Source organism: Telopea speciosissima, chromosome 6 (genome assembly GCF_018873765.1).
Source record: "Telopea speciosissima isolate NSW1024214 ecotype Mountain lineage chromosome 6, Tspe_v1, whole genome shotgun sequence".
Taxonomy (NCBI): Eukaryota; Viridiplantae; Streptophyta; class Magnoliopsida; order Proteales; family Proteaceae; genus Telopea; species Telopea speciosissima.
Window position 1 is genome coordinate 61,657,324 of NC_057921.1, and position 15,450 is coordinate 61,672,773.

General features: G+C 39.3%; 3 protein-coding genes across 5 annotated transcripts in view; 2 read left to right on the forward strand and 1 right to left on the reverse strand.

Moving 5' to 3' along the window:
- The first annotated feature begins 898 nt into the window (after positions 1 to 898).
- LOC122664311 (probable sugar phosphate/phosphate translocator At1g12500) lies at positions 899 to 2,298 on the forward strand. The gene has a single exon (XM_043860074.1). It carries the CDS (start codon positions 995 to 997, stop codon positions 2,048 to 2,050), a length of 1,056 nt encoding a protein of 351 aa, XP_043716009.1. The 5' UTR covers positions 899 to 994; the 3' UTR covers positions 2,051 to 2,298.
- Positions 2,299 to 7,843: 5,545 nt separating this feature from the next.
- Positions 7,844 to 15,043, forward strand: LOC122664313 (cysteine and histidine-rich domain-containing protein RAR1). Of its 3 annotated transcripts, none has more exons than XM_043860079.1 (5): positions 7,844 to 7,987; positions 12,482 to 12,564; positions 13,823 to 13,971; positions 14,475 to 14,704; positions 14,805 to 15,043. In XM_043860079.1, the coding sequence occupies exons 1-5, from the start codon at positions 7,886 to 7,888 to the stop codon at positions 14,898 to 14,900; spliced, it is 660 nt and encodes a 219-aa protein (XP_043716014.1). In that variant the 5' UTR covers positions 7,844 to 7,885; the 3' UTR covers positions 14,901 to 15,043. The 3 variants fall into 3 exon arrangements, with proteins under 3 accessions (XP_043716014.1, XP_043716015.1, XP_043716016.1); XM_043860080.1 differs by having other exon boundaries at positions 7,844 to 7,984; XM_043860081.1 differs by lacking the exon at positions 7,844 to 7,987 and adding an exon at positions 12,258 to 12,376.
- LOC122664310 (protein TPX2-like) overlaps positions 11,127 to 15,450 on the reverse strand; it is a 31,437-nt gene continuing 27,113 nt past the window's right edge. The window contains exon 20 of the mRNA XM_043860073.1: positions 11,127 to 11,196. The gene's annotated coding sequence lies outside the window, so the exon portion shown is untranslated. The remainder of the gene's footprint in view (positions 11,197 to 15,450) is intronic.

Sequence of the window (15,450 nt, forward strand, 5' to 3'; positions counted from 1 at the left end):
AGAATCGAAACACAGCTTGGAGTTTGTTACTGGATCAGTTTTCGGTTCAATTTTGTTCACACTAGCACTCCCTTGGATCGAATTAAATATTGGAACCGAAGTAATTGACACTCTTAATTATATTAGCTTGGAGTTTTACCTTTTTATGATGATCTCCTACACTCTCCTCCCTATCTTTTTTTATTCTTTGGGAAAAGTTTTCATACACGGTCGTGTAAATCGTGTATGTGAGAGGGTGAGAGTTTTAAGACATTAATTAATGAGTGGGGATTTATGACTTTTCCAATTCTTTGTGATAGTCTCTTTCACAGACACGATTTACCCAGCCGTGTATGAAAACTTTCCCCTTATTGTTTTGTACTAAAAGCATAAAATCCGCTCCCTCTAATTTATCATACTCTTTTCTTTCTATGAAATTATCATAATAGCTTGTTCTTATTTATGTATCTATTTCTCTCCTTCGATTAAAAAAAAAAAAAAAAAAACTTGATTTTTTCCCTATCAATTTCTTGCCAACCAAGCATAACCTAAAGTAGGAATCGAAACACACACACTATTAAAAATGATAGACTGATCGACAAGTGTCGGGGCCCCGGGGGTAGCGAGGCCAGAAACGTTGTTGGACGTAAGAGTTGCCGTACCCCTTGTTGTACCGTAAGTACGTCACTCTTGGCCCCACCACTAATCTAAACCACCCACCGTCCGTCCGATCAGATCTCTCTTTCTCTCACTTTTTTAGCCGTAACAAACAATAACGACGAACGATCATCGACATCTCTTCTTCCCTCCATAGTCCATACAGACCAGATCTGGAAACCCTCTCCTTCTCTGCAAATCCACTTGCAGAGTTGGAGTACCACTTAGAGGGAGAGTAAGCTAGTTTTAAATAGGAAAGAGAATAGGGATTAGGGATAGGAAGCCTCATTGTTCCGATTTTGCTCTTTTGAATCAAATCCTTCCCAAACAACACACCTAAGCTGCATAGTGGCCGGCAATGGTAGAAGCTCAAACATGGGCGACAAGGCGAGGGAGCAACCCCAGACTAGAGACAGACCAGGTCGTTGACATTCCTGCTACTCCCACCAGCGAAGTACGCAACTACAGTTCCCTTAGCGGTCATTTCCTCTCTCCCAACTTGATCACTGCCCTAATCATCGCCTCATGGTATCTCTCCAACATCGGAGTTCTCCTCCTCAACAAGTATCTCCTCAGCATCTATGGCTATCGCTACCCAATCTTCCTCACAATGCTCCACATGCTCTCCTGTGCCGCTTACAGCTTCATTGCTATTCACGGCCTCCAACTCGTTCCCTTCCAGCAGATCCTCTCCCGCCGACAGTTCTTTAAGATCGCCGCCCTCAGCGTCATCTTCTGCTTCTCCGTCGTCTGTGGTAATACCTCTCTCCGTTACATCCCAGTCTCCTTCAACCAAGCCATTGGCGCAACAACCCCTTTCTTTACTGCCGTCTTCGCTTTCCTCATTATTTGCAAGAAAGAGTCCCCTCAGGTCTATCTCGCGCTTGTACCCGTCGTGTTTGGGATCGTCATTTCCACCAATAGCGAGCCTCTTTTCCATCTCTTTGGCTTCCTGGTCTGTATCGGATCCACCGCCGGCCGAGCTTTGAAGTCGGTGGTTCAAGGATTGCTGTTGACATCGGAGGCGGAGAAGCTTCATTCCATGAATCTGCTTCTCTACATGGCTCCTATGGCTGCTACGATTCTGCTTCCATTCACTCTGTACATTGAAGGCAATGTGGCTGCATCCACCTTCGAAAAGGCGAAGGAGGGCCCCTTTATAGTATTTCTGCTTTTGGGAAATGCAACGGTGGCCTATTTGGTGAACTTGACGAATTTTCTGGTGACCAAGCATACGAGCGCGTTGACGCTCCAGGTTCTGGGGAATGCTAAAGCTGCCGTGGCGGCAGTCGTATCGGTATTGATTTTCAGGAATCCGGTGACGGTGATGGGGATGGCGGGCTTTGCTGTGACGATCTTGGGGGTGGTGCTTTACAGCGAGGCTAAGAAGAGATCCAGAGTTGCCGCTCATTAACCAGATTATTGATTTTAATTGATCAATTAATTCATCGGTGGCCGCCATCTCGGGTATGCACCTGAAGAACTGCAATTTTATGTCCAAAACCCTTGCCTTATATCTTTCAATTTTAACTCCAATTTTCCAACATAATTCATCAATTTTTAGCCAAAAAGACACAGTAGATCACCAACTGAATAATGGGATCAAATTTAATTGTATAGGCGGGTTTTTGTAGTCCAAGCCTTCTTTTCCGTTTTGCTTTCTTTATTTGATCTTGTTGAGTTTCTGGTGAGATGGGGAAAGGGAAAAGAATTTCCCTTTCTTGCGCTCACCTTGTCTGTAACCTTTGTGTGCTGTGAATGTTGCAGTAAGAACAAATACATGGAAGATTGGTTTTAGATTTTTGGGTGATGTCTAAGCCTTGGTATTCTAATCCAGCATGCTTATGCAAAAGTTTCCAATCCGTACTGTAGAACCTAGCTTTAATTCGATCTTTTCATCCATAATCAATTCCGTCCCCCTTCCATTCATATAAAGATTAAAATAGCCTTGTGGGAATGAGTGAATACCAAAAGCAAAATTCCATTAGGCACTTCATTTCATCAAACATCAAACATCAAACATCAAATATCCTTCTTTTAAATTTTTCGATCTTTAAGCATTCTCTGGATTTTTTTCCTCTTTGGTGGGCATTAATTACTTTGCTCTTGTTGCTTTCTTTCAGTGTCCTTATAAAACAGGACTGTTCATACTTTTTTTGTTAATATTTCTTAATCCCAAGAGTGAAATATTAATACCCTTTATACCTAATTGTTCTTGCTGGAGGTCCACAATATTAAAGTTAGTATCAGATTTAATTCACTTTTCATGACACTAATTTAATTGTTCCAGACAGACTTCTCAAGTGTTTGTAAGCGTTGACAGATCTAATTTGCAAGATCTGTGAATTAGATTGGCCCATACTGAGAGTTTACTCATAGTCACAACCTTCATTGATGATCTATTTGCTATAATTTTTCATTTATTGCCTAGACAAATATTTCATTCTTTACCTTTATAGATAGTTTGTTATGATTATTATTGTTGATAGGGATTAGATAAACATGTGACATTATTCGCATCCAAGGAATACTCCTTCACCAGTCCAGAAAATCTGAGGTTTTAGTGGCATTTTACATTGTGCCTAGTGAACTTTTAGGGAAAATTAAAAGATTACTTACAAATTGTACAAAACTAACCAATCAATCTTTGCTTTAACTAATAATATCCAAAACAAAAAATTGTGTATTGCAAAATTATCCAAAACAGTGCTCGATGTACCCCCATAATCGACCCTACAAAGTCTGATTGCATTCTTCGGTGGTGTGCGAGCCTAACAGCAACAACAGACAAAAGTCTGAGAGAGGAGGTTGCAGAACCTGATTTCCAGAACCCACCATGAGAAGTTGAGGGTAATAGCAGTTCCCAATAACCCCAGCTTGAGCCAATACACAAAGAGCCAATTCATGAAGGGTGAATGATCAGACCCACCAGGGAAACTCAGGTCACTGCAGTCTTTAGCTGGCACTGCAAGAACCTCTGCAGAGGGAATTGGAATGCGAAGTTGAAGTGGAGAGGGATGAACCAGAGGACCACTATGCCCGACTGCTCCGCCACATCCTCTAGCTGCCTCATCCATTTCAGCATGGGAGTAGTGAACACGTACATGGGCAGAAGCAGAACGCAGCAAAGGAACTTCTTGGCCCCAAATGCCTGCCCAGATAGTCTTCAATGCACTAATAAAACAAAACCAGAACAGAGCATATTCAGAGACTGATCATGCAATTTTCGATTAAGGGTGCAGCAGAGCCGAGGAGTTTAGCTACCAAGAGATCAAAGTTGGAGCCAACAATGACGTTGTTGGCAATGAAGAGGGAAGAAGCTAGCTTGAGATCATTGAGGAGGTCGGTGAAGGCTTGGATGATGACTTTCATGGAGGAGACATGGCTAAAGATGGTAGGACATGCGATGTGCCATAGCTTCTTTGATTCAATCCAATCCTTCTTCCCTAGATATTCCCCTTATGATCAGCTCCGCTGTCTCTTATTAATGGTAGAGTTTTTGCCACGGGAAAGTCTTATCCCCTATTTTGCGGTGTTGGTATGCATGCTTTACTTCCACTTTTGAAGTGTCTACATCACATCTGGTTCAAAGGCAAGCATCATCTGTGTCAGCCTGGGCAGATGGGCCTGATGATGAGGATGCCCGCACCCATCAAGGAACAAGATTGCACACAAAGGAAGATGGATAGTACAAGCCCCTGGAAGACCAGTTCATGTAGGTTACAGAGCACGGAGATGTGAACCCTGAAAAGCCCTTGTTCATGATGAGGGATATCACCTGCCAATTGGAGAGCAAGGAGAGCGTATTCACAACCCTAAATGCGCCGAAGGAGGTGAAATGGTAGAGAAGGTTGGCAGAGAGAATTGTGGCTGAGACATTCGTTACGAGGACGGAATTGTGGCAGAGACTTCGAAGAGCCTGATTTTCTTTGAGGCGTTGGGAAAGGAAACGAAGAGGACCTACAAGAGGAGGATGGGGAAGCAACAGGCAGAGACAATGGAGAGGAGAGTGGAGAAGGAGTCAGTGGGGTTCCACTTCCTGATGGAGGTTTTTACAAGGAAGAGGAGGCTTGGGAGGATTCCAGGCTTGGACAGGCCAAAGGATAGGACAACATGGATCTGAAGAGATTGGCCTCCTCGATGAGGGTGAGAAGATGAGGGAAGAAGGGAAGCAATGGAGGAGTAGGAGAGGGGGTAGAGTGTCTCGGTGAGGGCCTAGATTGTGATGAAGAGATGATTGATGAGGGTGCCAAAGGCCGAATTGAAGTCCCTGAGATGGTGTGGGAGTTTTGGGTTTTGAGGCGGAAGTGGAAGATGAAGGCGAGGAAGAAGAGCCGGATGGCAGTGATGAAGGAGAAGATTGTGAGATCGTAGGTAGACAAAGAAATAACATATTGGAGGCACTGTTTTGGGTAATTTTGTAATATTAATCTTTATTTTATGTGTATTAGTTAAGGATGCAACTTATTGTCACCAAAGTGCTGAACTAAGAAATTGTAAACTTTTTTTTTAATTGCGCTCATCTTATTCTCAAAAATTATTTAATACTATATATATATATATATATATATTGATTAAAAAGGGTTTCAAAAAGTTTAAATTTATTTAATGTAATTTTATGTGAAATGACAATTTATTCTTATTAAAAAAAAAAGTATGAGTTTCCTTTAGCCACGGTGAATGGGTTCCTATTCACCAAGGCTGGGTTGGGGGGGGGGAAGATTGGTATTAGGAGGGTATTTTGGAGAACATATTAAAACCTAATATGACTTGTGAACCCTAGGATGGTGGGTGGAGGAAAACTGTTCTATGTTATGGGGAAAAAAAAAGTAAGGTTATTGACTTCTTAATTCATCAATTTGATTACAATAAGATTTTTCCGTTCTATCATTAAAAAAAAATGATTTTTCCACTCTTTCACAAGGTTCCATTCTTATAGTTCTTAAATTGTGAAACGAATTCTTATAGTTCTTAAATTGCGAAACGAATTTATGCTTATACGTCGAAGTAGAATCATGGGTCTTATCAATGGCCTTTTAAAAAGGATCCAATTTCCTTTCATCCATGGTGAAAGAAAGAATTATTTCATCGTTCATCGTGGCATCATTACCATAGGGATGAGAGAGCACTATGACAAATTCACATCACCAATGGCAAGGGGGTTCTTCTCCCCCCAGTTAGTGAAGCAAAATTTTTGCGTTCTAAATATGTGAATATTATTGTCGTAGTAAAGGTTTGTTATATTTCCAAATGTCATAAGACAATTATTTTACCACGTAGATAGATGATATGTTCATTCCAATTATTATTGGATAGAGAGCACGTGATCTAAATTAGACACGTTAAATTTAAGAGTTTAAATCAATCAAATATCTCATTTTGTATTGACACACATCCATGTATGTTTATGCACGTGTACCAATATCAATTGAATTGGCCATGTTAAATATGGATTGGCTAGGACTAAACATGTCAATAGTCCACAATACCACTTAGGGGTGCAAATTTGGTCCTCTCAGCTCGAACCCACCCTCAGCCTGAATAGAGCCTGGATTAAGATACCCTGGCCCTGAAGGCGAGTTAGGGTTGGATTTTTCAGGCCCTGAATCAAGATTGGGCTGGGCCTGTGTTTGGGCACAGCTAAGGAGACTCAAGGTTGGGGTGGGGTTTTAAAAAACCCGATCCTATTGTAATCCTAATACCACTAATTTCCCTCATTGGGTTGGGCAAATATTGTCCATATTGGTTGAAGGATCGGCCAGAATTGATCCGATCCAAGAATTATTTACCAAAGTTATAAGGAGGGTATTTCATGGCTACAAGTTTATCATTCGTAGCAACAACCTACAAGGATGATTCTTCCAAATTCACACACTCCCAACCTCCCCAATAGAGGGGGAAAAAGAAAGCACTGAGCCAATGAACCTAACCCTAAAAAACCATAGACCCAATTTCTTTTAACCCATGGAAAAGAGAGATTCCCTTCATTCATAGGATCTGAACTTCTAGTTGGACTGGAGAAGGGTATTTCAGATCGTCAATACCAGGAAACAGTTATTGATGGCATTCACTCTTTCCAGAGTCTAATCATAGCTAAGGGTGTCGATTTAAAACCTGGTATGGCTAGAGTTGAAACTGACCATTTAAAATCGAATCAAAACAAATCACTACAATTTTGGTTTTCAAAAATGAGAAAATTATCTCCTCTAGTTCTCTGCCCGGCCCAGTTCCCCAATTCCTCTAATGGGGGGGGGGGTGTGGACCCCACCTAGGCAGAGTGTTCAGGCAGGGGTAGGGTAGTCATTCCAGCCCCCCCCCCTGCGCCCCTTGTTAGAGGAATTGGAGAACTAGGCCAGGCAGGGAACTGGAGGAGATAAAGATCCTGAAAAATGAAATTCAATTGGGTAAGGTGCATGTTTAGTTTTAAAGTTAAAACAACGGTTTGAACCAAACTAAATAAATCCGAATAAACAAATCTCGAAACGAATACAAATGAAACCGAACCTAGACCAGTATCGAAAAAAACTGTATAAGAATCAAATGTGACCGAATAAATTGAACCAGAATTTCAAAACCACATAAGAACCGAATTTCAAAATCATATACGAACCGAATTAGCTGAATAAATGAAAATAAATAAGAACAAAAACAAACCGGTTCGGTTTTAGTTTTAAAATCTATTTGATTTTTATTCGATTTCAATTCATATTATATTATATCCTGAACCGAACCAAAACCAAGCCAATTGACACCTTAATCATCATCACTGGAGAAAAAAAAAAACTTAATTTAAAAACCCTAGCATGAGGTTTGAACAATTTTGCTTTGAATTGGGCTTGGGCTGAGAAATCACAAACCCAAGATCGGATTTGGCTCAGGCTGCTCTCACAGTCCAATCTGGAGTTGGGGGCCCTTGGGCTCAGGTCACCCATCAGAATTGGGATTTTTCCACCGGTCTGTGCCTAACCTTTTCTTTTCCCGTGTAGGAAAGCTGGTTCGTGCGTTCCCAGTTACCTATAAGGAGTGAACAGAATCAAGATCAAGCTCTGGATTCTTAATTATTTTATCGAACCGCCATTACTCAAAGAAGATTCTAGAGACTCTTGATTCTTGAGCAAACTCGTGAAGGCAGACTAGGGTCATCTATAGGATTCCTCGATATGATTATTTTTCAACCTTTCTTACAACGTCAGTACAAGAGTTGTCCAACGCTTTGAGACAGAGAGAAAGAGAGTGTGAAGAAGCGAGCATGGAGAAAGGCGTTAAGCTTCGATGCCAACGAATCGGCTGCGATGCCAAGTTCACAGAGGATGATAATCCTGAGGGTTCTTGCACATATCATGATGCCGTAAGCCGCACTGACCTTTTCTCTTCTCACCTTTTGATTTCGATTTATCGCAGTTATGAAATTTTAATTGGTGATGATTATTAAAACTGATATTTTTATGAGACGGATCATTGTTTGCCTCTATGCACTGATGGGATCTCATGCCTTTGAGGTTGGAAATCTGAACTATGAACATTGAACTTCGTTTTCCTTTTTATCCCAAAGCGATATCTTTGTTTTATAATCTAGTAACACTTTTTTAGCTTTAATGTGTGTGTGTTACCTTTGATTGGTTGGTTGCTCGTTCCTTGGAATCATCAGAAGGATACGTTTGTAGATTTTGCGCTATTGATGCAGCTAAAAGAGAGAGCTTTGACGATTTTTGACGATTGTGTCCCATTGCGCCTCTTCTTGATTAGTTTTCGGATACCAGCGGCTTAGTTTCATCCCTGCCCCATGCCCTTTTGTTTCTTATTGTGTGAAGAAAAACCCTACTGATACTAGACTGCTGTAGAAGTTAAAACGATAAGTTTTTTTTTTCCTTCTTTCTTTGACAGTCTGGAATGCCAGAGGTGATGACTATCACAAGAGACGTGTTTATGTATCATAAAATTGAGTTGAATCTCAGCTGCTTGATTTCTTAGACATATTAACGGATTCTGACAGGAGAGATGTTTAAGAGGAGATGGATGTTCCTGTAATAGTTGTCACGGCGTCTAGGTGATCCAAGGCATTGGAGAGGGTCCAAAATCAAGGCGACCAAGGCGCCTGGACGCCTTGACAACTATGCGTTCTGTTATGTTCCTGTCTAGAGCATCATGGAGTCATTGCCCTTGGATGGATTGTTTCGTTCACCAGATGGCTTCTGATGCTGTTTATGGGCCATTATCAAATCATACAGGATGATGTTTGTGAGCCATTAATCAAATCATGCTGAAGATTTAGGTGTCATTTCTTCCAGAAATTATTGTAATGTGACTGGTTCTTGATAGAATAGTTCTATTTGTCATGTACTCTGTTAATTTTAGCTTCCTCTGTAGATTTTGTTGTTCACAAAATACTACCTTTTGATTCTTCTTTCTGAATCATTGATGAGTCTCTATAAGTCTTGAAGAAATTCAAATGGTTTGAAAGATTGTAACTCCCCCACCCCCACCCCCCCCCCCCCCAAAAAAAAAAGTTAGGCTGGGGGAAACCCTTTCTGTCCTTTTTTGGGAATGGCTCACTATTTTGTACCTTTTGCATATTTACGATACATTGTGATATTACATTGTTTTTTTATTGATTCAAATGTAATGAACTTTTGCTCGAAAGACATAGAGATGGATGTGAGTCAGATCCATTGAGCATGCTATTATTATATCATTCTAACGTTAGGTTTCCTAAAGCCAATTAAATTTTTATATTTATATTCATACAACAACAACTCAGCCTTATCCGAATTAAATGGGGTCGACTACATGGATCCTTGCCCTCCAATCAGCTCTTTTCGAGGTCATACTTGATACAAGGCCTAAGCTATGCATGTCTTTCCTCACCACTTCTCCTAAGGGCATTTTAGGTCTGCCCTTGGCTCTTTTAGTTCCTTCAATTTGAATCAAATCACTCTGCCGTATTGGAGCATCCAAAGGCCTCCATGAAACATGGCCTCCATGAAACATGGCGCCATGCCACCTCAAATGACTTTCTCGTAGCTTTATCATGTATCGAAGCTACTCCCAAACCAGCTCTAATATGATCATTCCTTACTTATGCTTCCTAGTTTTGCCACTCATCCATCTCAACATCCTCATCTCTACTACACTGATTTATCTATATGATGCTTCTTAGCTACGTTCCACACCATACATCATGGCCGGTCGTATGACTGCCCTATAAAAATTTTCTTTTAAGTTTTAAAGGAATACGTCGATCACACAACACTCTGGGCGTACTTCTCCACTTCATCCATCCCATTTTAATTCTCTATGAAACATCATCCTCTATGTCACCACCTTTATTTATGATTAAGCCAAGATACCTAAAAGAATCACTTCGCAGAATCTCACTCTCATCAATTGTCACCACCTCATTATTTGTCCTAGTGTGACCAAAGTTACACACCATATACTCCTCCATCTTTGGTCTACTTATCTTAAAACCTTTTGATTTCAAGGTTGATCTCCATAACTCTAATTTGGCTTTAATCCCTGCTTTTGTCTCATCCACCAAAACAATATCGTTAGCAAAAAGCATACACCAAGGAACCTCATTTTGATTATCTATGATTAAATCATTCATGATAAGCAATTAAGCGTAAACAAATAAGGTCTTAAAGCTGATCTTTGATGTAAACCAATTGTAATTGGAAATTCACTACCTTGGTCCCCCCACAATTCTTACACTTGTCACCACACCCTCATGCATACCTTTAATTATGTCCACATATTTACTTGAAACATTTCTCTTCTCTAGTGCTTGCCAGATTAACTCTCCAGGGATTCTGTCATAAGCTTTTTCTAGGTCAATAAAGACCATATGAAGATCCTTGTTGCATTCTCTAAATCTTTTCATAAGTCTCCTAATTAGTTAAATAGCTACCGTAGTGGATCTTCCTGGCATAAAACCAAATTGGTTCTCTGTAATTATAGTTTCTTGTCTCAAATGGTTTTCAATAATCCCTTCCCATAATTTCATAGTATGACTCATTAGTTTTATGCCTCTATAATTATTGCAGCTCTGAATATCACTTTTATTTTTGTAAATTGGAACCACGATGCTTCTCCTCCATTCATCTGGCATTTTCTTTGTGCTCATAATCTTATTAAACTGCTTGATTAGCCAAGATAAACCATATATTCCTAAGCTCTTCCACACTTTTATTGGGATCTCATCTAGGCCTTGTGTCTTGCATACTTTCATCCTCAAAGCTTCTTGTACTTTATGCACCCTAATTCTTCGTATTTATCTACGATATGTGGCGTCTTGATGGATAATGCAATCTACCAGAACACTACAACTCTGATTGTCTTTATTTAGTAGTTTGCAAAAATAACCTTCCCATCTCTTCTTAATGTCCTCATCCCTTATTAGTACTTTACCATCTTCATGTTTAATACATCTAACATGGTCGAGATCTCTACTCTTCCTTTCCCTCACTTTAGTTATCTTATAAATAGCTGTGTCCCTTCTTTTGTGCTCAGATTGTTATAAAGATCTTCATATTTCTTTGTCCTTGCTTTTTCCACAATCTTCTTAGTTTCATTTCTGACATTTATACCTTTGTAGATCCTCCACATCCTTAGTCATTTGTCATGTCTTAAAACTAGCTTTCTTAATCTTATTGGCTGTTTGAACGTCATCATCCCACCACCAAGTCTCTATAGAGGAATGATGTTTTCCTTTCGATTCGCCTAGGACATCTTTAGCAACTTTTTTAATATAAGTAGTCATCTCATTCTACATTGTATTAGTGTCTTCCTCAAAGTCCCACTTTACTTGTTTGACCACTTCATTAGTAAATGATTTCAAATTATTTCCTTCTAAGCTCCACTAGCTTAACATAGGGCAAATAAGCTCACCTTTCTTACAATTCTGTGTAGTGAGGCACATATCCATGACCATTAATCTATGTTGTGTGGTTAGTCTCTCCCCTGGTCACACAACATAGATTATGAATCTTCTAATATTTTAGAGTTTGTCATTAGCATTTACAGTATCTCATTTGTATGTTACTGTTGGCAAAACAAATAAAGACAGTCTGGATTTAAAAAAAATAACGAAAAAAATAGGTTGCTTGTAAAATGTATTCTAGGAGCAGCAAGCATTAGTATTCAGTATTGGTATCATATGGAAGGTGAGGGTGTGCTGAGCTTATTGTGCTACCCTGGTTTTGTAGGAGATACATTAATATTATTGCAGATATACTGTGATAAGGGATGACATAATAACCAGGGGTTAGTTTATTGCTGAAATAATATAACATATGTAATACAAAACAGAGCAAAACTTTTGGTCATAGATACACAAGATATGTGCTGCTATGTACAAAATAGTGTAAAAAAAGTTTGACATGGATTTAATGATAATATACTAATACTTTAATATTCAGCTGACAACGAACTTTGACATTCAAGGGCCGCTGTCTTGAAGCGCTGGTTAAATATGTTCAACTCAACTAAGTCTTATCTCAACTGAAAAGCATTTTCCTGCAATTAGACCTTATTTATGTTATTGATGTTTGTGTGATATTTGAATGCATTTTCCTGCGTTTACCAAAAAAAAACAATGCTTTTTCTTGCAATTTGCATTCGAGAACTGTTACAATGCTGCTCTTCAAATGTATGTTGTATTAATTCATTCTGCTAATGTTGTTCTTTCATCTTGCATATTGGGGTTTGTTCTACTGGTTGGATGATTCTATCTACCCAGGCGGTAAGTCTCTTTAACATTCATTTTCACATAAATTTTATTTCTCGAAATCATTCTCTTTTATGTCATAGAAGCAGTCTAATTAAGCTTTCAACATGGTTTTTTCAGCCTATATTTCATGATGGTATGAAAGAGTGGAGCTGTTGCAAGCAAAAAAGCCATGATTTCAGCTTATTTTTAGAGCTTCCAGGGTACGCATCATTTTTTTTTTGGGTACTAAAGTTTATATTGGAAATATAACTATTATTCCTATTTTTGGCTCTTTCACAATGAGAGCCAAACATAGGACTATGGAATCTTTTGGTCTTTCAGAAAATGAGTGTCAGTTCGTTGCGTCAATTCTGACATTCCTAAGGAAAGTTTAACATCAGTGGTAGAACCAGGGATTTTCTTCTGTTTTTCCCTTCTTTTTTTTTTTGGGTGGGGAGGGGGTGGACATAAAAAAATATCCTTGGTACTGTAGAGGTGACAAAATTCGCTTCTGTTAATCCAACCTTCATGACGCTTAAAAGGTGCTTAACAAGTTGGTACACTTACTAAATGGTGGCCCACTGATGTGGTAAGTTTCAGTACAAAAACATAATACTACATGACCCCATCCACAATTCAATTTTGGTCAGACATTTGGATGGATAAAAATCATAGTTGTCAAGGCGGTGGACGGGGGAAAAGACTAAGGTGACACCAACATGGTGTCATGGTGCCTAGACGCCTTTAACAACTATGTTAAAAATATTAGGGGAAAATATTTATTACTCACTGGGCAATATGTTCGACTTTCGGTATCGTCTACATATTACCAATCCACGTGGACTTCTATCTATTAACTGAAAAAATGTCCAGATCATTCCTCCACCAATTTAATGGCCAAAAACACAAGGGAAAGTGCTCAATGCATGGTGGGTCTTATAGAGTTATAGTAGAGATCGATCAAATTTTGACTTTGTGAGTAGTTCAATGTCCAGCGGTGAGAGTTGAGAACACAAGTACAATGTTTGAACTCCAGCAGAACTACTTCATGTCAAGACATAATGATAGCAACCGAAGCCATTGACTAATCAGATCAAGGGTTGTTCCCTTAAGTTGACTCATAAGAACTAGGCCACTCAGCATTCTCAGTACTTGAGTTTGGTGCTTTTCCACATTGACCTTTTTGCAACATCCACTGACTGAGGGGTTGCTGATTGATAGGTCAGATCAAGGGTTGTTCTCGTAAGTTGACTCAGATTGACATTTTCCTTTGAGCTGTAGGAATCTTTTGATGGGAGTGCAATATGTTTCAACTCAATTCTGTTCATGTGGTGCACATTTATGTTCTGGGAACTGAAGTTGAAAGTCAACTTGCTTAAAGAATATTTTTGTCAATAACTTTAGTTTATATGTGTTTTATCTACATGTATGAATTACCAGTTCAGAACCTGTTGTTAAGAATTTTTTCAATTAATGAAGATGTAAGACAGGCAAACACACAACTGAGAAATCAGAGATAACAAAGGCTGCAACAAGGAAGCCAATTCCTGCTGCAACTCCATCCAATAATGCACCATCAAAAATTGAATGTTCGAGATGTCGACAGGGCTTCTTTTGCTCAGATCATGGTATTCCCTTTCATTCTCAATCGGTTATCTTTATAGATATGAATTCTTATGGTTATTTTACATTAAAATCAATTAGATTGGTACTAGAAGCATAGGATCATGCTGCCTTTCTTCCCAGACATGCATGTAAATAGGAACTGTCATTTCATTGGGGGATCTTTAAGATGATGACAATCCACATAAGCCATGATCCATTTCCTGAACCATTCACCTAATTCATATGATAATAGCAAAAGCTAAAAGGATTTATTTCTAGCCTACATTGTGTCATTGTCTAATGGTTACCGTGTCCTGTACACAAACCTTGCATGCCGCACCAATAGAAAATCACTTCTTTCTCATTTTGACTGTAACCTATACTCCGACTGATACCTGCCCAGCTTCCTGTTCTGATGATGATTGCCTTTAGTTGGACATTAAATTCCTGAGCTCCTTGTAACCTATCCTACGTTTCGAAAAGTTACATTTTCCTAGTCAGTAACAAGAGGTTATATAATTTGTAGGTTCACAAGCTATAGAGGTGAAATTGAAACCTTGCAATGCAGTAGATGTGCCTGTTGAGAGAAGTGCAGATGTTCAGACTCCAGCTCCAGTGAAGAAGATAGTTGATATTAACCAGCCCCAGACATGCAGGAACAAGGGGTGCGGAAAAACCTTCAAAGAAAAGGATAACCATGATACTGCATGCAGTTACCATCCTGGCCCAGCGGTTTTCCATGACAGAGTGAGAGGGGTAGATAACGTTCCTTTGTTTCACCCTTCATTTTGCTTTATCTTGGTGGTGGTTCATTTTTTTGAAATATTGATGTATCCTTTTGCTTCATGAATTGCAGTGGAAATGCTGTGACATTCATGTGAAGGAATTTGACGAGTTTATGAACATACCTCCATGCACCAAAGGGTGGCATAATGCTGATCCAGTGTCATGACTCGTAAGCACAGCTCAAACTAGGAGGGTGAGGTAGCAATTATTCTCTCTTTGGCTCCTGTTCTGTGCACACCATTATAACTTATCAATTTTGTCTAGCATATATATTTCGAAACATCTGTCAATCTGGTTTATGTATGATTTGTACTTGTATTCTAATCTTCTCCTTATCTTTTTATGGTGTGGACTCAAAAAGTCACTCGTGTACTATTTATCAACTAATAATTGACCATTCTATTTGTAGTAAGCATTCATTTGGTTAGCTGATTTCAATTATTTAATAATTATTTTTGAATTTATAATTTTCTTATTCTCTCCCCTTTCCAAGTTGGGGTTTATCTTGTCAACCCGGATTGCACTGATGTTTGTGCAGTTGTCCGGTTTAAAACACTATGGGTTATATACTGTTTCGGTGCACAAAAAAGTGGATGGAAGCTTGTCACTATCTGAGCCATGGTTTATAAAGATTCTGTTTACTTAAACCTTGATCTGAGCTGTGAAATAGTTTCCCCTTCTGGTTCTCATCTGCCTGCATGGATCCTAGAACTTCT